General features: G+C 39.0%; 1 protein-coding gene across 1 annotated transcript; it reads right to left on the bottom strand.

Moving 5' to 3' along the window:
• Positions 1 to 308: 308 nt before the first annotated feature.
• LGMN (legumain) lies at positions 309 to 21,112 on the bottom strand. Its single transcript, XM_009696433.1, has 13 exons — positions 20,932 to 21,112; positions 12,931 to 13,028; positions 11,978 to 12,059; positions 11,356 to 11,441; positions 8,665 to 8,740; positions 8,117 to 8,179; positions 7,152 to 7,218; positions 5,394 to 5,512; positions 4,640 to 4,729; positions 3,771 to 3,968; positions 3,056 to 3,226; positions 1,886 to 1,953; positions 309 to 1,077 (listed from the first exon to the last, which is right to left on the bottom strand). Exons 1-13 carry the CDS (start codon positions 21,067 to 21,069, stop codon positions 1,038 to 1,040), a joined length of 1,296 nt encoding a protein of 431 aa, XP_009694735.1. The 5' UTR covers positions 21,070 to 21,112; the 3' UTR covers positions 309 to 1,037.
• Between the last annotated feature and the right edge of the window lie 460 nt (positions 21,113 to 21,572).

Here is a 21,572-nt window from a genome sequence, read left to right as displayed (position 1 = left end):
ACAACCTGAAACTATTTTGAATCACCTAATAACCTCTAATTTTCCCCCTACTTAGTCACCCCTAAGGAGCAGTGCCTTCAAATGTGATTTTGGGCTCTTAATGGTTTTTGTTGTTGCTTTGGGGTTGGGCTTTTGGGGTTTGTTCTGGTTTTTGTTGGTTTAGGTTTGTTGGTTTTTTTTTTTTTCAGAGATGACCTGTCTTATAAAAGGCTTAGAAGGGATAGATAACCTTTTAATGCAATATCATAAAAATAATTAGCTATCATTCATTTTCAAGACACAAGATGTCTAACACTGTGTTCTGTAGGTTGATGAAACTGACAACTTTATTTTTATTCACAGACAGTTCCTGTACCCTATGACTTCCCACAGCTTTGTGTGTATGTACATTGAATTATAGCATACTGGTGCTAAACTTACAGCATTAGATATTTCTGTTTTTCTTTGGGAAACAGTGCTTTCTACCCACAAAGAATTTTACTGTTCACAGTTCAACTGTGCTGTTCACATCTGATAGTTCTTGAATGCAACTCACTTCTTTAAACTGTTTAGGAGTTAAAGCTTAAAGAACAAGCTTTGGTTTCTTCACTATTTAACCAATCTGCAAATTAGTCACTGTAATGCAATTCATTAACTTTTTAAAAAAAGCTAATTGTTAGCAATAGTATAAAAATTTTCCAGAATTAATGACTCAATGTTTAAATTTAGCATAGATTTAGCGATCACTGATAGGTGGCTTGTAGTGTTCATCCAGAGAATCTTAAGAGCATTGCACTTTGAAACAAATTATCCATCTTGAAAGCTCCAGATGGTCTGCGAAAATGGCTCTGTCAAACCAGCCAGCTGTCAGCAGGTGGGGATGCAGGGGAGAGCACTGGCAAGTGCTGCATTGCTCCTGGTCAGGTGCCTCAGCTCCCAGCACACTCCCAGTACAGTGGCTGATTCTCTTCATGTTGCATGCATGTAAAGTCTGGATTATTACAGTTATGAAAACTTATCACTTGTAGTAAGGGTTATATTAGGGACTGTTGTTTTCATCAATACCCAAGGCACACTTGATCCATGGCCAGGCATATTCTGAAACAGAGAACAACAATGATGAGAAACTTTTCAGGTGCTCTGCTTTCAAACTATTTCCCAAACTGATCGTAGCAAGATGCCACCAGGAGTCGGGGCAGCGGTTCTTCACCTTCTGGGTTGCCAGTGCACGCTGCCTAAACTACCACGCCACGCTCCCATTCCCTACCCCCTCTGCTTTCCTCTCTTTTCTTCCTCTCGCATGACTCACAAGCTAGGATCCCATCCTCTACCACAAACTCCCAAGACAGAATTTCAGCACCATGCTTCCCTCGCCCCTACTGCACCACCATAAGGGTCAGCCTGGATCGTAATTTCCCTGTTTTCCTACCACGTGCTCACAGATGAGGGCCCTAGCACCATATTCCCTTTCCTCATCAGAACCCAGCAGTGCTATGATGTTCTGAGCCAGCAGCTGAGGGGGCAGCGGAGAAAATAGAGCAGTTCTCAACCTTGCTTTGGTCTAAGATCATACAGGAGTTACAGGACAACACTCTTGCACCAGCCATGCTATTTTATGTTATGCAGTGCAGTAGGATCCTCTCACTGGCTATAATTTCCCCTGAGGGTCTTCAACAAAGAAATTAAAAGGTTACTGGGGAAATGGATCATTATGAGTGGGAGGGGATTAATAATGATATGTTTTCAAAAATAAGCATTCATAACTTTAGAGTGATAACTTCACTGACACAACAGTCAACAGAGCAGGGCAAGTGAGAAGCTTTTAGCATTAGGCTTCATCTGCCTATTAGCTTCGGCTTTTTTAGCCATAGATAAAACTACATGGTGTATCTGGGAACCTTGTTACCTGTCAATGGGGTATCCTCCTTCACAAACGTTGACCAAGGCATACAGCTGTCTCAGTGCATACTCATACTGAAATAAATGAACATTGTTAATAACTTCAGTGATGAAGACCAGGTATTGTTTATCCAAACTAAATTGTAGAAATAATTTAGAGATGTTATTAATATTCAAGGTGTTTAATTGATGATCTTGACGGTCTAGTACTAGGCTAAATGGATCTTTCTTCTGTGCACTTTGCTCTTTGAACTTCATTAGGTAAATTCAGCCGTTGCTGTACATTCTCCCCTTAGGCAAGGCTCACCTATCTAACCAATTTTATTCAAAAATCCCACAAAACAAACAAAAAAATCCCACTAAAGAGCAACTAAAAGTTTAACAGAACAATGTGGCCTCCTAATAGCCTAACTGATGAGAAACTCCAACTGAAGGAGTGCATCTGCCTTTGATTTGCATACAGTACTTAAATCTTGGCCAACTGCCAAGTAATCCTATTGCTTTCTGCTAAAAATCAATTAATTTGCTGTTGAATCTCTTACCACACACCACTGCCTGCTTAGGTTATCTTGCTGACACCAGGATTGGGTTTTCTGGAATAGAAACTGACCTCTCTTATTCTTGTCTAAACAGTGCTTAGCACAAAGGGATTTGGTCCTTAACTGGGATCCCAGGAAGAGCAGACAGTAATAAAACGCCTAAACTAAAAAGCTGCTCTCAGGAAACCAACAAGACCATGGAAGTAGCAGCTAAGCTATTGCAAGGAACTATGCAACATACAATCATAATACAGAAATTGGAATGTACCAGGATTATGAATTTACAGTGGTGGTGCTTGTGTTTCTGTTTTGCCAGTAGAGATACTTCAAGGAGAAATAAAACATGACTTATTTAATACTGGGATTTCTGGGGAGGGAGTTGATGAAGGGACAGCACTAACTAGTAAAAATTAGAGATTATTTTTGGTTTTGTTTTTAGTAATCTTCTTGCTTATCTACAGGTGTAGTGGAAGTGGTTTCCTGCTTCCAAAAACATTACCTACCCCTTCTCCAAAACTAAGCTGTATGATTGTCCTCAAGCTAGCTTTTTAATAAAAGCTGATTTTGCAGACGTGCTTATGACTACTGTGCTTGTTTCACCAGTACGTTTATCAGGTTGTATCTGATGCTTGACTTACCAAGGGTAAGTGCCAGTTGAAGCAATGAGCTTTGAAGTGGTTCACTGCTGACTGGTAGCAGTCGTAATTGCTGATGGTCAATCTGTCTGACAGAATTTTGTTGGTCTGTTCTTTTGATCCTGTTACTAAGGTGATTATCTTTCGCATGGATTCTTGGATAAATTCTTTCACCTGCACATAAAACATCAAGAACTTAAAACATGCTTTTCCTAAACCTAATTTGAAGACTTTGAATGAAATTTCTCTTTCTTTAAACCTCCCTCAACTCTTGGGCTCTTTAAGAAACACAATTTTGCCATTTATTTTTAGCACAGTCTTTTAGACCTGTCTCTTAACACACAAATGAAAACTAGTGAGACAGGAGGTCAGACTCAGTTCTACTGAGACAAGAGTTTCTCTAATACCAAAGAAGAAGTCTTCCCAACAAGAATCCCTATGGATGCAGATGAGGAATTTCCTGGTAAGAAAAGCTGTGAGACTGACTTTTACATTTGCGTACATAACCACTACTAAATGTGCCTTCTGGAACAGATCCCTGAATTTTAAAGGCAGACTGAAACACCAGCTAGAGGTTACCAGTGAGAAGAGTAACTTTGTTGCAATTTCTAAAAACTGGAAGCAATCCCATTGGCTTCAGGGATGTTACTTCTGCCACTGCTCATGACAGAAACAATTCTGACCTGACATGTAGTTAGAACTTTTTTTTTTTGCTTACCTCCAGGTGTGCTTTCATCTCTGCAGCAATCTTCTTAGCCTCATAAATGTCATTGGCAGCCATCAGCTTTCGTTTCATGATTGCAAAAGGCACATCAGGACTAGGTGTGAGGTCATAGTGTTCTACAAGTGGCAGAGAAATGGGGACAGCTTTCTTCCCCATGCCCTGAAACTGCATCACTTTCATGGAGGAGATACTCTGAAGGTTAGAAAGTAAACAAATAGAAACTGTCAATAATTTCCAGCAGATAGTTTGTCTTTGCTTTGCCATGCAAACATAACTCTCTAAATTTGTTTTACTGGACAAAATAAAGGAGATCATAGGGTTGTGTTTGCGTGTGTTGGCGTTTTTAATACAAGGTCAAGGCTGCCAAAAATGAGGGAACTTTTATTTCCAAAACTCACTGTGGGAGAAAAATGCTGACAGGTTAAGTAAGCTGATTTCTTTCTTTAACAAATAATTAATCTGTTGAATAACGGGACTATTATAAATGATACATCACCTCTTGGTTCTTCCCATTTGAGGGATCAACGTACTTACTAACATTTCTTTAACATTCGTAATATGCCTGGAAGTGGTAAATACCCTTCTTATACTTGATTGAAGTGTTATATCTGGCAGAGCTTGGAGGACAGCTTGTATCCTGACTCCTTGGATGAAAGCATAATACCAGACTGTATTTCCTTTAGCATCGGGACCATCGTCTCTTAAATGCTAAGTGGTCTTCCAACATTAACAGTTTCATTTTCTAAATGAACCCTGCCAGTTTAAAGTGATTTTTTTTTTAAATTTTTTTTTTAAGAGATGACAGTATAGGGCACAGAAGGCTTTAAGATATATCTGACCAGGAAGCCCACTCAAATACATACTCTGTTTCCATACTGCATCACATGGCTGGTGTTGGTGCGTTTCTTCACCAGCTGAAACTGCTTGTGGAGTGTTTCTTTTCTTAGATCCTCCTGCATGAAGAAACTTCCATGTAGTCACAGATACTTAAATTCAGCCATTCTACAAACTCAAGGAAACCTGGGGAGGGTCTTAGCTGCCAGTATGTAGGAGGAAGTATAGGGCAAGACCTATACAACCTTGGAAAGACATAAAAGTAAAAATTGAAAAGAAGATTTGACAGCATATTCTCAAATTGGTTTTGGTGATCGCCTAATCTTCCAGCAACTGGGCAGGAAGGGAGTAGGCTAGCATACAAATCCCAGATCTGTTTCATTAATACTGTTTTCCATTACGCTAAGAAATGTGTTAGCCACAGTTCAATACTGAAGGATCTCTGAACTGCCCAATTTGTTTAACAAGTTTGGAGATGTGGTCTCAGATTAGCAAATCAAGATTATGTAAATTTGAAAACAGAAGTTAGACAGTTTCGAATCGTAGAAATAACAAAAGAAGACAATGTTTCTGAAAGTTTCTGAAATAAATTTAGTGACACAAACAAATAAAGATTATATATGGTTCTGTGTAGTAGCTGAACACTTTTACCGACTCAATTTGTTGATTTCCGTCTCACATAAAACCAAATATTTTCACAAATCCTGTAAAGGAGCTATTTTTAAGAAGCCTAGTGATTTTTTTCATGCATGGAAATGCAGAAACCTCATCTAAGTAAGTTACCATATCTGAATCTTCCATCCAATTCACACTGTACCAGTCCCCAAGATAGGTCTGCCTTTCGTCATCATAGTAACATGCATAAGATGACTCTCTGGGATTGGCAGCTGTTGTTGCATAAACTGTAAGACAAATAGAAAGTTTGGTTTTTTTTTTTTACCACCTCACATGATTTAGTACTTAGCTGCAGGTGGTATATTTGTGTAAGTATTTTGATTTTCAATCATTTACTTCTAAATGGCAGGAAGGAAAGAAGCCTGTTAATCACTCTGTTCAGACAGCCTCAGTGCTGTTGTAAGAGCTCCTTCCTTGCTGCCAAATGTGTGATCTGGGTGTTCAAAGAATAATATGCATTTCTACTGAAAGAATATGCAAATCTACTATTTAAAGAACTGCCTGCGAACACTGTGCACACATTCATTTTCTTTATTACAGTAATGAGGACTTTTTCCCAAACTTGGAGTAAATCCCCTAAATAATTTTTTCTTCCAGAAAATGCCACCTTCTAAGTAATATCGTTTCTTGGATAACACTGAAAGAAAAGTAAAACAAACCTCTACAACATTTGCCCCAAGAACAGTGTTCCCAGTAAGTCATCTGTAATGCAACAGAAATACTGTAAACGTGACTTTACAGGTATTATTAAGACAAAAGCTATTTTGGCTTTTTGCCAAAGTCAACTCATAGCATACTTGTGTAACTGAAGGAAAGTCCAAGTTTCAAAATGAAAAAATATAAGGTATACTTTTATAAAGCTACAGTGTTCTTTCTACTCAGAATATACTTAAATTTCAAGAGCCAAAAAAAGTCTTAAATCTTGTCTGTGTAGTAAAGTGCTCCTCTTAGCATCCTCTAAAATGCCTACTAAGTAACCAGTTATGCTTTGTAGCTCACCTTTGAAGGCTGCCAAAGACAGCTTTGAACTGAAATACATAAATTGTAATTTTCTGCCTAAGTCTGTGGCAGAGCCGGTGGTAAAACCAGAGAGTCCTCAGACTGGAAATTTCTGATAGAACAAACTTTGAAAAATGCTGATTCACTGAGCATTTATTTTGCACAACCATCAGTATGAAACATTCTGTGTGAACTTTCTGTAAATCTTTGATAGGGCTGTAAGAAGTCTAGGTGGGTGCCTGGCAGCTTACTCCAGGGCCAAAGACCCAGAAAGCCATGGATAGGGATGTGGTTGGTCTTCCCTGGAATCACAGCTTCAAAACTACAAGAAAGCCAGAGCACTCAGTCACCCTGCCTCAGAACAGAAACTTGAAAAGATTGTGATTCTTTGTCCTAATCAAGACTGAGCTCCCAGCTCTGCAGAGAGCTTAGAAACCCTGAAAAATCTGAGTTCCAAGTCCTGGATTATTATGCAAACGAGTGTAGCAAAATTGCCTGGCAATGGTGTCTCACAAGTGCCTTTGCTACTCAATGAAACTGATAGTAGGAACTTCACACCTGCTGTTAGCAGTGCTGAGGCTGAGAAATGTCAGTATAACTTAACTGCTACCAATTAAGGGTAACCACATAATTCCTAAAAAGAAATACTTTTCCTACTTCTCATTTGCAAGAAACTGAAAACCCTGTTAGTCTTTATAAGACTCCATTAATTCTTTAAAAGGAACTTCCCATAAATGGAAAACTTTGCCTAATTCTTGTGCTCCCCTGCTAAAACTCTATATAAAAGTGCCTCGAACCTATCCTTGACACAGTATCTGTTTAGGTCTGTTGTGACATTTAAGTCCAGTAAGTTAACTGATATCTCACCATTGATATTATCAGCCAAATGATTCATCATAGATCCAGACTCGCATGCTTCAATGTAAAACACCATCTATAAAACAAATCGAAGACCTTAAGAAATTCCGTGAGGAAATGGAGAAAAGTCCTTCAGTGCTTAATCCATGGTAGCTAGCTGGCCTCTACTGCTATCCCCGAAACAAAAGCTATCCATGCTGCTACAAAATAAAACACAAAAGCAAATAGATCAATTTTCATTTTGGGGAACTAAACTATGTGGAAAGCGGAAACAATGACAATGAAAAGATGCTATTAATCTTGATAGAATCCATAGGGACCTACGGACTAATGTACGAAGTACAAACCAAATATACAGTCACTCTCTAGGCACAGCAACATAGCACTACTGAATGTAGTACCTCTGGAACCAATGGCCATTTATGTGTTCCTAAATACAGCCAGTCATAGTAGACAGATTACCACAGAAAGTTGCTTAAAAAAGGCAAGCTACTAAAATGTTCTACATATTAGTTTTTCTGCTTAAAACTATGTGATGAAAGAAATGCACAGAATTTTCTGACAAGAGGTACAGTCTCTTAATTAGTAACTTTAAGAGAAATATGAGGTATATACAAACTTCCTGTAGTAACAGTGCAGCCTGCCGTGAACAAAGCACAGGAAGAAAGAGTCAAGTACAGATTATGAGGGTGCTGTAGTTACGGATGTTGTTTCTCCACTGTTGGTCAGAATATATACCATTATCAAAAGGCAGTACACTACATCTCAACATCGACTGCAAATACACAGTAAGCTAAAAATGGAAAGAGAAAATTTGGAGAGGATCAATGCTTTTAAGTGCAAAATCCCAATCCAAACTTCATTGCATGGCAACACCCTCCTCCTGCTTTAAACAACTCTGAAAATGAAGACAAATCTCTCTCTTCCATGCCTGTTGCTCTTTTAATCTCACAAATTCTGATCAGTTTGTTTACCTTCTGGTATTTTTTGTGATGATACATGTACCAAATAGTTTTATTCAAGTCCTTCACATGAAGCTGTAAAATAAGAAGGCTTGTATTAAAACCACTTATGTTCAATAGACACACAATTCACTTAATAGGAATAAATACTAACTGTTGTGAATATGTATACTGTTTCCCATTAAATATATACAGTGCTTTGCCCCGCTGAAATTCAACATTCTAGTATTCACTCCTCTAGAAAAAAAGGCAAGTAATGGTCCCAGATGCTATGTATAGTGCACCAGAAAGCCAAGTCATACCTGTGTGAAACAATCTGCTTGGACTACCAAAGTCCAATGAAATATTAAATGACATAACTTAATTTCAACTGAATGCTTCAGATTCAAACCAGAAAAAATCCAGACTGCAGTGATGAGGCGAATATTGCTCTTTTTCTGCCTCCCCCTTCAATATGTCAGTACATCAATTATTTTAATGTTTTACATTTAATACCTACTATTTTAGTATGTCACTAGAAGGATGTTTTCTATGACAAAAGAATCCCCCCAAATGCTTACATCATCATCAGGAAAAGCCAGAAGTCCTGGAGCTCCATGGTCAGTGAAATAAACAAACACATGATCCTTGGGACCACTGTAATAAAAAATTGCAAACAAATTCTTTCTAACCACTCCAACCTAATCTTCATTCTAACAACAATCATCTGCTTCTCAATGCCAAGACATGTCAATATTTGAAAATAATACAGCTGAAGCACCTCCTCCTCTTGGTAATATTATTCTCCTTCCAAAGCATACTACTTTGGGTGCTTATGAGAGGAGACAAGTGCCTGCAAAAGGAATGAAAACAGGGATATAGGCTAGTTCCTCAAGCATGGGGAATGTGGCAATAACACTCCATGTTTCAAATTGCAAACTGATTGCTGGTGAGGCAGGGGCTGGTACGTCTAGTATGGTGGGAGCACAACTGGTTTTTAATGCCTGTCTGAAGAAGCACTGTGGGCATTTGTAGCAGTCTGGTAAAAAAGGAATGCTTTTATAACTAAGTTATACTGAGGCATCAATAAGCCATAAAAACTTCTTTGATAACATCCTTAGGTATGTTTATGTACTACCTTCTTGTGATCTGTATGGCTATTCTTAGCCAAATCAGTGTTACCCTACAACTGCATGAAGAACTGATGTGCATACAAACCCAGTAGGCTAGAATGGCATTCGTGCTGAGTGACTCCGTAGTTGGTTGAGCACTGCACGCTCACAGGCTTTGATTCCCTAACATCTGTATGGTACGCTGTTTGCTGCAAATTTTTATTGCACTCTAAATCAAACAGATCATGTTTGGGTGATATTAAGGTCTTGCCCTAACAGCCAGACCTCCAAAGGGATTTTGCTTTTAAACTGTATTCAGGGACAATTAAATATAAAATATGTGAACAGATTAGAAGGAATCCCCAAGCCCTCCTCTTTTCCTCTGTATCAGTGGTCCAGAAATCCGTATTTGCTTTTGCTCTTTCATGACTGCAAAGAGATACGACTGCAGCAGCTCAAAGGGACACTGTCCAGCCTTCTGCCTGGCCAATAACCTTCTGGTTAGGGAATAACCTGGAAGACAATCTAGAAGCCTTCTAGGCAGAGGATAATTGAGTTCTTGGTCCCACCCAGTAGCAGAAGTCGGTCCATTTGGAAATTCAAACAACAGAGCCTAAGAAAGAAGGGCTGGGTGCTATTTTTCTGGCTCCCACTCTTGACCCTAAGTGCAAAAAAATTGACCAATGTGAAATGTAAATAACTAGGACTTTTATATGTGGGTTCAGGCTGTCTTCCTGAGTGGTCAAGAGTCTTTGGCCTTTGGCACAGCCACTCCCTTATTTGACTTGTAACATCAAGCTTTCACAGGTGAGATGTGTTCTGAAGAACTTTTTTTTTTTTTTAACAAAAAAATGCATTATAGTCACCTCTTGACTCCTTCCAGCTGCTAGAAGAGAACAATCTAGTGAATGTGCAGCAATTTATTAACTTTTTGCCTATATGGCTTGCATATATGGTTTTCTATCTCTGCTTTTCAGGATGAAGTTTAAACAATAGAGAGCAATGGCTTATTTGACTACTGTGCTGCTCCTTCTCTTTTTTATTCCCCACAATGCCAGGGCAGGATTCTCCTGTTCTGTTTCACTGTTTTGCCTCTAAAATTAAACTGTCCGATGAAGACAGGCACTTATACAATTTTTCTTTAACTAGGTTAGTCCTTCCAAATGGTCAAACTTAAATTCTTAAAGGTTTTACAGGAAATACTGTACATAGAAAAATATAACATGATATAACTCTTTACAACCAGTACTGAGTCAGAAATAGAGTAAACAGGCATCATACTTTCCTATCTCAAACTCTGCAGAAGCAATATGAATAACTAACACCAGGTATCTTTCCAAGAGGTCTTCTAATTAGGCCCTCAAATATATTGCTTTTATTCTTGAATCATCTAAATTATATAAGCCTTTATAAACTACATCCATTAATTACAGATCTTATATTCTGCTTAGCCAGTCTACAATTTATTATTGTTCATGTATGAGAATATTGCCAAACTTACAATCATTTGTGTAACTTAGTTTACAAATACCTTAAGCGTAATATATCAATTACAAGGTTAATTGCTTATACTACTTTTTCAATCACAAAGATTTTTTTGCATTAAATATAAACCATAATTCCATTTCATTAAATTTAAAACCTCCATAACCTCATATCTGCCACAAAAACCACGGCTGGGATTAGACATGCAATTCTTTCAGCTGAAGAGCTGTTCAAGCTATCTCTGTCCCTCCGCCACCAATTGCTAAGTTTCACCACTTCAGGTGACTAATACATTGCTCATGTACATTAAGCCAAGCTATAGCAAATCCTTTCTAGAAGTCTCCAAACCTTAATAAAACTCTCTTTGAATAGCCACTCTTGCAAAAGACAATAGTCTAAATAACAAACACCTTAATACAGTTGATATTACCCTCTAGAGTTTTTATACCTTAATCTATACTGGACTCCATGCCAGTTAAATATCGGCAGTTGCTTCTTGGTGCTGGATAGTTTAAGAAACCAAAACCATTGTATTTCTAATGTGAATGACCTGGAATTGCAATCAACAGTCTTGCTGGATTCTCAAGTTGCTCTAATTTACCCTCCTCTTTTGTTGAAATCAGTGCCAATGTACAACTACACATGCAATTATTTCCTAAATTAAACTTCTCTTACCTTTTCAATACTTTTCCTGATCCCACCCCCTTCATCGCTTCCACATCTCCTCTGAGAACAGCAAGGAAATTCTTTGGAGTAACATCCTAAGGATTTAAAAGGATTAAAGTTATATCTGATCATAAAAACAACAACAAAATCTTCATTTAGAAAGATGGCTTCTGAAAGTCAGAATCCATGCATGGATGGCAAATTTAGCTGGCCACTCTTTTCAATCCATCATTATCTAATGTACTAGCCACTGATGACTCACTCGGACACTGAATCGTGAAATCACCAAGTGGTTGGATTACTGTTCTGATTTAATGAAACAATTAGTCTTACACAGCTGTTCTTCAGATTGAGTTACAACATTTATGAATGCAAGACTTTTCCTCCTTTTATTTTGTGTGCCAGCAGAGAAACAGTGTAAAGGTTTAACTCTAGGACCACTGCTTCACTTCAAAGCATCTATTGTTTATATTCATTTATGAACATCAAACTTCATGTCAAACCATGCAGGTGAATAAGCTGGAGGCTTTATACTATGTGCATTTTGGAGTCTAAGCTACAGGCTGAAAGGATTTATTCAGAACATTGGCTAATGCTGAACCTTCCCTGGGGATTGGTGTTTCATTCCTACCTCCTTTGTATAGTCCTTGGGCACTCCAGCATACACATCTGTGCCATTAGGTCTATTGATGACAATGCCTTTTGTTGGATTTCTGAAAGTTAAACAGAACATAAATATGAATAATTAGCCATATGCCAAACAATGACCACAGAACAACTAAGAAACCACTTAAACTGTCCTGATTGGCCAGCTTTCCTGAGAGACAGTATGGGTACTCGCATCACATGTCGTTAAGTGATCTCACAATATAAAGGCCTCTTCACTTCAGTCAGTCAGGTATGCTTGCCTCAGGGGTCCGTACCCTCACAAGTACCTTCAAGTATCCCGTCTCAGATCATGTCGATTAATCTGAAGATGTAGTCAGGTGGTCTCTTATATTATTGTCTCTCTACTTTCAGTCTTGCCTTTAGTCCCCTTTACTCTTTACTACTAGTGCTGCTGCGCATGTGAAGTCTGCTGATTTCTGCAGAAGTTGTCTCAGAATTAGAGGCTGTATAACTGAACTCTTTCATATAGAAAGCAATGATACGCTCTAGACAGCCACCAAGAATGGGACATGTACACTTCTTTGTTGAATGTACATTCTGGGAATTAATCTGATAATGTCCTTTCAAAAAAGTCCTGCAAATCATACACGGAGCTTCCCTATGTTTGCGGGTTTAGGCTCGTTGTCTGCTGTAAACTGTTACACCTGGGAGTTAGGATCACTTACTCTTATAACAATAGATCTCTGCAGTCCTCAGTGCCACAATTGATGTTGAGTTGTGGAGTATGGCTTAGAAAGATCATGAGCACATTTCAAAGGAGAATTATTGTGCTGATGGATAAAATGTCTCCATGTGTATCACAGGTGGTTTTAAAAGCTCTTCTTACAAAACTACTACAAACTCAAAACACACTGGTGACTTCGGCATGTTTGTAGTAACCATATAGTTCGTGACTACTGCACATTCATCACTTACTCATCATTATCAGCAATGTCATCATACATCATGACAATGATCTGTTCATCTGGAATTCCATTTCGGTGTACAATCTGGTACGCATGGCACACATCTGCCTGAAATTAAGCAGATTTTCATTACCAGCTTTAACAGAGATTTTGCCTTTGAGATCAGAAGAAAAACAGCTTTGCAGGCCTAACAGCAGGCTATTGTCCAAAAGAAACTGCATTCAAATACAAGAGGTTGAGGGTTGCTAAAGGGCTGAAATGCACAGGTTAAACCAAAACTCAATGTCTTTCTCTAACTAGGAGTAGTTGCATTAGTAATAAAGACTATGATTAAAATCTCTCTCTCATTTACCTATTTTGATTTCTTATTTAAACAGAACCCAGAAGTTACTTCAGACTTCGTACAGATAACAAAATTTAATAAAAGTTCTCAGCAATGTTGTGCATTCTGTGAGAAAATCTAAATGAAAACCTTGTGCACCAAGAGACAAATCGAAAGTCTGCCAAGCAGCAGAAGAGAAGACTTGGACTTCCACCAATTTCAATTAGTTCTGCACCAAGTCTGCACAACTAAGCATCAAAAACTGTCCTTGGCTTAGGCAAGTACGGTTTACCAATCTCATCTCTGCAAAGATTTTATTAAATTTTGTTTTAATAGATGAGAATTTTGGTTAAGGACATTTTCCTTTTTAATCATATATTTCTTGTAGAGTAACACTGAAGCAACTTCAGGGCAAGAAAACAGATTTCAGTGGAAAACAGAATTTCAGAATTTATATTCAGGCTTTTTTTTCCTGACATACAGGATATGAATAAGCATATTTTCTTTACAGAACCATCTTCCCATGACGCAGAAATAACAATAACTCATCAAAGTGATATTACAGTAAATGCAAACCTCTATCAGAATGCTAAATTCTTAGTAACCTCAGTCCAAATAATTTTCTTTTATACTTGCAATCTGTGAGTGACCTAATAGGATAACAGCAATCATTCCTAAACTCTAGAACTACAACCTACCACATGCTAGAAACAGCTGTGCAGATTTGATGGAAGAAATCTCATCTAACAAATACACACTTCAAAAGCTGTCAAGAAGAAAGCTTTAAAAGTTACTTCTGTGGACCTAATCTAATTTGCTAGTTTGTAAACCAAACTGAAGTGGTTTAAATGGGCCTACATTAGTTCAGATGACTTAGGAGTATCAGTGATTTTGACTAGTTTAACCAAAAGGATACTGTAAAATCCTGTCACTTCATAATCCTTGGTCTTCTAAGCATTGCTGAAGCTGAAAACAGAGAGTAGTTGCGCAAGATTCAGGGAAGGGTGAGGCACATTCAGTGCTAATGAACTCTCCCACAGCAAAATCTCTTCACGTGACCAACCCTGAACGTTAAATTGTCCTTATTAAAGCAGCTCCATTTCCTACAGCGCAGGTAAGCCTATGTTCTCCTCCACCTATCCCAGACAATCCCCACTGTTTATAGTTCTCCATTTCCTTGTATATCATTAAACCAGCTGCTGCCTCAACAAGTCACAAGGTAGAGGTTAAACAAACGGAGTTATAGAGGCATCACATTTAATATGAAACAGCAGAGTGCAGGTTTGACTAAACATGTATTTGATTTTCAGAAGCAACCCAAGCAGAAGAAAATACTAATCAGGGCTTCTCTACACTGATTGATGAGTAGATCATAGATCCCCTCTCACTCTCAAGACATAATACACTTCTGTTACGCTGATAGAAACAGTCATAGGCTGGCAACACACGGAAATGCTTAGGCATACTATAGCGATATAATATAGCAACATATTCAACCAGCAAGTGTCTGTGCTCCCACAGACATGTGGCTGGCCAGTAAGGACTTCAGTGTCTTTAATTCATACCAAAGTACCCCAAATTAGTTAAGCTTTGTAAATGCATATGATCAGTTTTTTGGGCCTCGTCTCTCCTTCCTTCTGATTCATTGACTGCTGGCTCATTATGTCCTGTCTTAGTAAAGTAGACATTGGTGGTAAATTTAAATAAATAAATTTTAATTCCCTAGTGTTTCCCTAGGAAACAGATCAGCGTAATCAACTGCCCTCAACCTTAACTTATGCCTGTTTGGGGATTGTCCCAGCCTTTTAAGGCTTTTGCTAAGGGAACTCTACCTGCTGGTAGCATAATGGTATCACCAACATAGGCTAGAGCAGCAAAAACATGTTTTACTGCTAAAACTCCATTGGCTAAAGTAGGACAGTTCTGAGTAAACAGCTGGGGGTTTTTGCATAGAATTAGCTGACCTGACTAGCCATCTTTGACGTTGGTCACAGGCTCCTCCTGTTCCCTCCATACATGTCAAAAAAAAATAATCTATAAAACCAGAATAGAAACAGTCTGCTGCTAGAGTAGGGAGGCGTATGTGAATCTAGAGTATTTCCTGTTGATGTGTAACGGCTATTTGAGCCTTGTTTCTTCCAAAAATACTTCTGGTATATCTGTACCTGTAAACCACCCTAAAAGCAACAGCTAGTATTGTTCCACATCTCTTGTTGGTATTATTTTTGTTGGTCTAGCATGTGAAATGAATGCTATGCACATTTACTGGATAAATAGTCACTAAATGCAAATCACACTTCAGCAGCCGTGATTTGGGGTGGGTAGCAGCTGCCCTGTACAGCAGAACAGAAGAGGAGAAGGTGCAGCTGCTACTGCACAACTGACCTCGCATGCCAGCTCCAAAATGGACACTGTTAATGGCATGGTTGAGGCCTTTTTTTGAAAGCATTTTGAGACCATTTTGAAAGCATGGGGATCAGAGAAGGAATTCCCCTGTTTTCCTGGGATGGGCATTTTGTTTTCCAAAAAGTACATTTGGGGGAAATTCTAAACCTTACTCCAACTTTCCTCTGCCATACAACTGTTTACACATTTGAGTGACACAACTTTCAAGTAGCCTGCTTGCGGGGCGGGGTGGGGGGGCGGAATTTTTGGAAAAATCAAGTTGCTTTATGACACATGCATGCATAAATAGTTCCTAAAGGGACAAGCTTGGATTTCTGTGAAATTGGTTACTTCTGGTCTTATGACTGCTAGAATCATGGCTAAAAAGCATGTGTAATGAACTGTCGGCTTTATTGCAAAGCGGCACTGTTCCCATTACAGGTACACTGAAATGCCATGGTCTAAAAAAAGAATGAACTTTAATATATAAGCATGGTAGAAGAATACGTCTGAAATGCCAGCCATGTTTCATTCCCTTGCTTAAACATACATCAGCAAATCAGCCAAAAACTGTAACTGTATTAAGAACTTAGGAAAGGTTTTCCCATTGCTTCAGTTAAGATTTTGTAAGCACAGTAAGGAAATGTTAATTGAAGCCAAGTAGCCGAGGCATCCTTAATGTCCATTACCTGCAAGAATGGAGAATTTAGGACTGCCCTGGAATAAGATACTGCTCTGCTTGGTAGTTTCCAAAACCCTGAACAAATGCAGTCTCTGCCCCACAAAGCTCAGTAAGTATACAACTGAAAACAACAACTGAAAACAGACCCATGTATGCAAATTCAAATGTTTTTATTTTCATCATTTTAATTTTGCCAGACTTTTTCAGCTATTTTTCTCCTCAAGTATGTACTCCACCTTTAGTAAGACTGTGTTTCACATCAGGCTTTTCCATTGACTATGTCTTTTGGAGTAACCAGAAAGTATTGGTCTGTCTCTCTGATCTGTTTGTGAAGCCAGCTTTAGGTTTGAGTTAGCTGGTACGATCATCCTCCAGGAGAGGCAGAAGTATATACAAAATTCTATTTCTCTTAAGGAGAACTAGTTTGTTGGCTCATTTTCTAAATGTACCAGTAGCACCTGGTGCTGTATTTGCTCACGTATGTCACTAAGCTTTCCAGAGATACATCTCGCTCTTTGCATAGTAGAGAGCTGAGCCACTTTCCCAAGGAATCCGGGAAGTACTCCTTCTGGTATGCATTATGAGTGCTTAGTTGCATTAAGGGAATAGGAGCCAGTCTGGTAATAAAAAACTACTATAGAGAAGTCAGAAAAGCTGCTGAGGAGCAGAGGAGCACATCAATAGTCCTTCCACAGCCCAAGCAACTCCAATCAAAACCACTAAAATACTGGTTAAAACACCAAAGAGTTGAGAAGCCACAAGCATAAGGCAACATACAAAGTGACATACAACATACAAGTGACAGGCTTACTGTCACTACAAAGCTATCACATTGCACTGTATACTATTCAAAATACTTAAAATTTATTTTAGGAACTCGATGAGATAAATGTGTAAGACAAGTTTAGATCATCCTGATTAGGAAACAGTCCCAGTTCAGTCATCACAGAGGAAACAAGCGCCTGCAAGGTGTGAATCCCACTCATAAGTAAGTGCAAACAGTGGTTTTTCCCTTATCTTGAAGGTTAGCACCACTGATAGTGGATCCTGACCACTGACACCTGAATTACGAGTCTTAGGAGGAGTTTCAGATTCCTTGAGGTTGTAGGTGCAAACTCAGCGTTTCCAGGGTCTGCACAGTCTTCACAAACTTGCTGTTCATGGGGTCTGTACAGCATACAATGATGGACTATTTTCCCCATAACTTTTCATGTATGAAATTAGAGACATTTTTGAAGGTGTCATCTTCTCCTCCTCCTTTTATGGTTGCTCAGCTGGATGAACACATACTGCCACCAGGTAACTACTGCAAAGGCAACTGAGTATGTTTTGACTGTGTTGTGTGCAGAGAGCATGCAAAACATCTGGAGCTTACAAAATATCAATGTAATACAAACATGCAACATCATGTATTAACTCAGCTGAACTCAGCAAGTGAAACCCAGAGCTGTGTGTGCTGCGGTCTCAGATTACAAAGGGCTATTACCAGTGCTCAGTTGCATGCAGGGAATAGCAACCAGTCCAGTAAGAAAAAAGTCATACTGAGTAACTACTAACAGGAACATTCACATCTACAAATTCACTTGTACACAGGCTAGATCACAGAAGTTCTGAGGAAGAAAAGCGATGGCAGGAGGAGAGCGAGTTAGAGCACAATGTATTTTCTTCTGCAGTTTCTCCCTTGGAAAGCAAAGAATTACACAAATCTGCAATCCTGTGGCGCTGCTTTGCTTTCTGACAGTACAGGTATTATTCTCCTGAAAAACAACATGTGTCTCTGGATGTGTTCACTATGGAATGACTTTTATGATGGATGAAGCACAGAACTGGAAGTCCGAGTCCTACTCCTGGTTTCACTGCAAGTAACTTCAGCAAATTATTTAAATACTTACAGTGCTTTTTCTTCCACCACTGGAAAGTAACGAGCACTAACACACACAAAGACATAGTGATCAGTCTGCATAATGCTTCCAAAAATCTGTTGTAACTCCTGAGATTTCTGTAGTACCTTTCCTCCTCTGTATAACTCTCCTAAAAGTCTATGTTTCAGCCAGTTTTGCTGAGAACAAATTTCCCCATCTTTTGATACCCAAGGTACCCTCCTCTGGATTACACTTCATGGCACACACAGAGTGTATTTTCCACGACAAACTGCTGGGTCTGTCTCATAGTATGCTCTCCCACCACAGGTGCTCACCCCTGCCAGGCCCTTAAGGCTGGCCACAAAAGGTCACAAGGCAAGACAGCACAGGTTGCTGATGGGCTGTATCTTGTGGGAACTGATTCTTTCCGTAACAAGTTAGAGGTACAGTATCTTTCCCAGGACAGGTGGGGAGGTGCTCAGCCCCATTCTGAAGGATCCTTCACACAGACTCTCTTATTTTATAATGCTGATTTCATAACTTCGATAGCATTATTAGTGGTGTTCTAATTCTCTTTCTTTTTTCCAAATGTTAGTACCGTACCTGAAGCAAGAGGTAGAGGTTAAAAATACAGAAATTTCTAGGACTGAAATTCAGAACAATCTGACATTGCATATATTTTGCACTGTTAGTTGACATTATCTTCAAAATGAAAGTGTTTAAAGAAATCCTGTTCTCATTTTTCTAACCTTGAAAAGCAATCACTTAACTGTCTGCAAAGCATGAACACACTCAAAAGTTCATTTGCTTCTGTCAAACCGGCGTGTTCAAAAGATGTACTGTTGGACGCAAATATCTAAGCATGCACCTTGTGTTCTTCATAACCCCATTATACCTGGCAGATACACTTGCCATTGAAGGTTAAATTTAACCAAGAAAGGTTAAAAACTCTACCCTTGAGTAACTGTAGAAAAGGAATTCTCATGAGCCACAACTTCAAAAATGTAGTTTTATTTAAAGAATGAATGTTGCGGTACTAACTCCTCCTAGAGTGGAAGGGAGCCAGCGAGACTGGTTCTACAGCAATAGCAACAACCAGAGCACAACTCACTAATTATATTTAGACACCCCAGGGCAGGCAGTGATCAAGTACAACACTAGTATTTTTATAATTGTTTTCCAATTTCAACTTTTAAAAATCTCTTTTTTACGATTGAATTTGAAATAGGAATAGCTTACATTAAGGCTGTAATAATCCAACCATGGTTATCAGGTGATAGCTACAGTGCAAGGAGCTGGCAAAATCCCTAAAACCAGTTTGTCAAAGTGTTGAGTTAGCATTTCCCAGTAACAGGTTCTTCTTCAGATACAACAAGGTTGTCACTCTGGTTCATTCCATTTTCAGGTCATCACTGCACTGAAAGTTACAAGCTGATCGAGAGCCAAGGGGGAGGAGAAACATAAATATAAAACCCAGCACACCCAACACATGAAAGGCTCATTCCTTCCTCAATCAACACAAACTGAGAGGAGGAAGCCTCTCTAGATTTTTCAGGCAGTTACATTAAAAATAAATACTTTAAAAGTTTTACTGTTCAGCAAATCAGCTGTACCCAGTAGATTTAATACACTTTAACTTTTCAAATGCTTTTGTACACTAGTGTTTCAGTCTCTGTTTGAGTTTACCTTAATCAACAATAGTCTAGTAAACTATTTTTCTGACATTTAGAAATATACAAATGTTTACGTAAATCAGAACTAAATGGACCTTGTTCTCCAGAAAAGCAAGAGGTAGTTCCAAGTTCAGAGCAAAGACTGCATTTAAGTGTAGATGAATCAGTTCAAGGGATCGCCCAAGAATTTCCCAAAGGGAAAAACTGCGGTAGCCTCCTGACTGCTGATTATAAGTCTTGAACTTAATCAGAGTTAAGTCACTTGGATTTAACCCTGTCCATCCTGACACTCACATTCCACAATTCCACAACACACTGGCTCTGACAGCAGTGTCTAACTCAGAGGAGTTCCTGTTCCCTTTTTCCCCTCTTTCTGCCATTCAGTTTGATCCCTGCCTCCCGGCGCACTGTATCCTTGCGGTGCCAAGACAGCTCTGAGGCCGTGCTGCCAAACAACAGTGACCAAAATGATGCAGGTTGAAAAGAACCCCCTTCTGCATGTCCTCCATCCCACAAAAACATACCATACATTTGCAGCCTTCACAGATTTCTTTTTTTTTTAACTGAAGAAAGGGAGCTTTTCCATAACATAAGAAAAAGAGTAAAACAAATGGAAAGAAACATGCCTCTGTCTGAAAGTGAGGTTTAATTCTAGACATCGTTTATTCACCTGCAAGTTGGGGTCAGATCCTCTAGCCTAGTAATAGAATATTTAGCCTAAATGATACAGGTCTCTCAGGATGCAGAACCATGATTAGAGGAAGAATACTGCTCCTCCTACTAATGACAGCTTTTCAGAAGATGAAAGACTGGACAAAGCTGTAAGCAAAAAAAATTCAAATAGTAAAATGAGCAGTGGAGGGGAATTCTTGGGGTGAGAATAACAAGAATTAAGACCAGGCTCTGAGTAAATCTTGCTGTTCGTTTTGAAAACTTCACACACTCCTGGAAGCCTAGAAGTAGATGCACTTGCTCAAATGACAGAAGGGCTGAACTAGTCTAGGCAGCAATCATCCCCTCATGAGTCCCAGGGCAAGCATTTTCTGGAGTACGGCCAGCATCAGCATGTGGGACCAGTGGTCATTACCTGGTGTCGATAGTTGTACCAGCCATTTGAACCTGCAACAATCACCACCCAGTGCTTGCCTCCATCTTCAGGTTCTTCCATGGGGAATGTGCTGACGCCCAGAGCACAGCCCAGCAGCACAACTGCTTTCAATATCATCTCTCTTCTTTATTCACTCCAGAAATGGGAGAAGAAAAAATCCCTAATGAAGAAGTTTGAGAGAAGTAGATCAGAGGACATCAGTCAAAAATTAAAAAAAACACACACAAAACAAACATCAGTAGTATCACAATTAGAAGCTTTTCTTGCTTGTGTGTGGGGGGTTTGTATTTTACAGCCCATTCAACCCACAGTACAATTTCTGGTCATATCTTCCTTTAGCACCAAGCTGCTACTAGTTACAAGAGTTTTCTGTCAGCTTTCAAATCTGACTGAAAGCAATTCTGAATAGGACAACCAAGCCTTTCAGCTCCCTCTGGTTGTTTTGTTCTATAATAGTTGGTAATGAATAAGCCTCAAACACAGAGCAAGCCTCACTATCAAGTATTTCACAGACAAAACTTTTTCAGATTAATATTACCCTCTTGGTTTCTGCTTTTGTAGTTCTCTGGTTTCCACTCACTGGCAATTAGCCCATTATTATTGAGTCAAATCCCAGGTGA

This window comes from Cariama cristata, unplaced genomic scaffold, assembly GCF_000690535.1.
Source record: "Cariama cristata isolate BGI_N322 unplaced genomic scaffold, ASM69053v1 scaffold9233, whole genome shotgun sequence".
Taxonomy (NCBI): Eukaryota; Metazoa; Chordata; class Aves; order Cariamiformes; family Cariamidae; genus Cariama; species Cariama cristata.
This window is presented reverse-complemented; position numbering and strand designations above follow the sequence as displayed.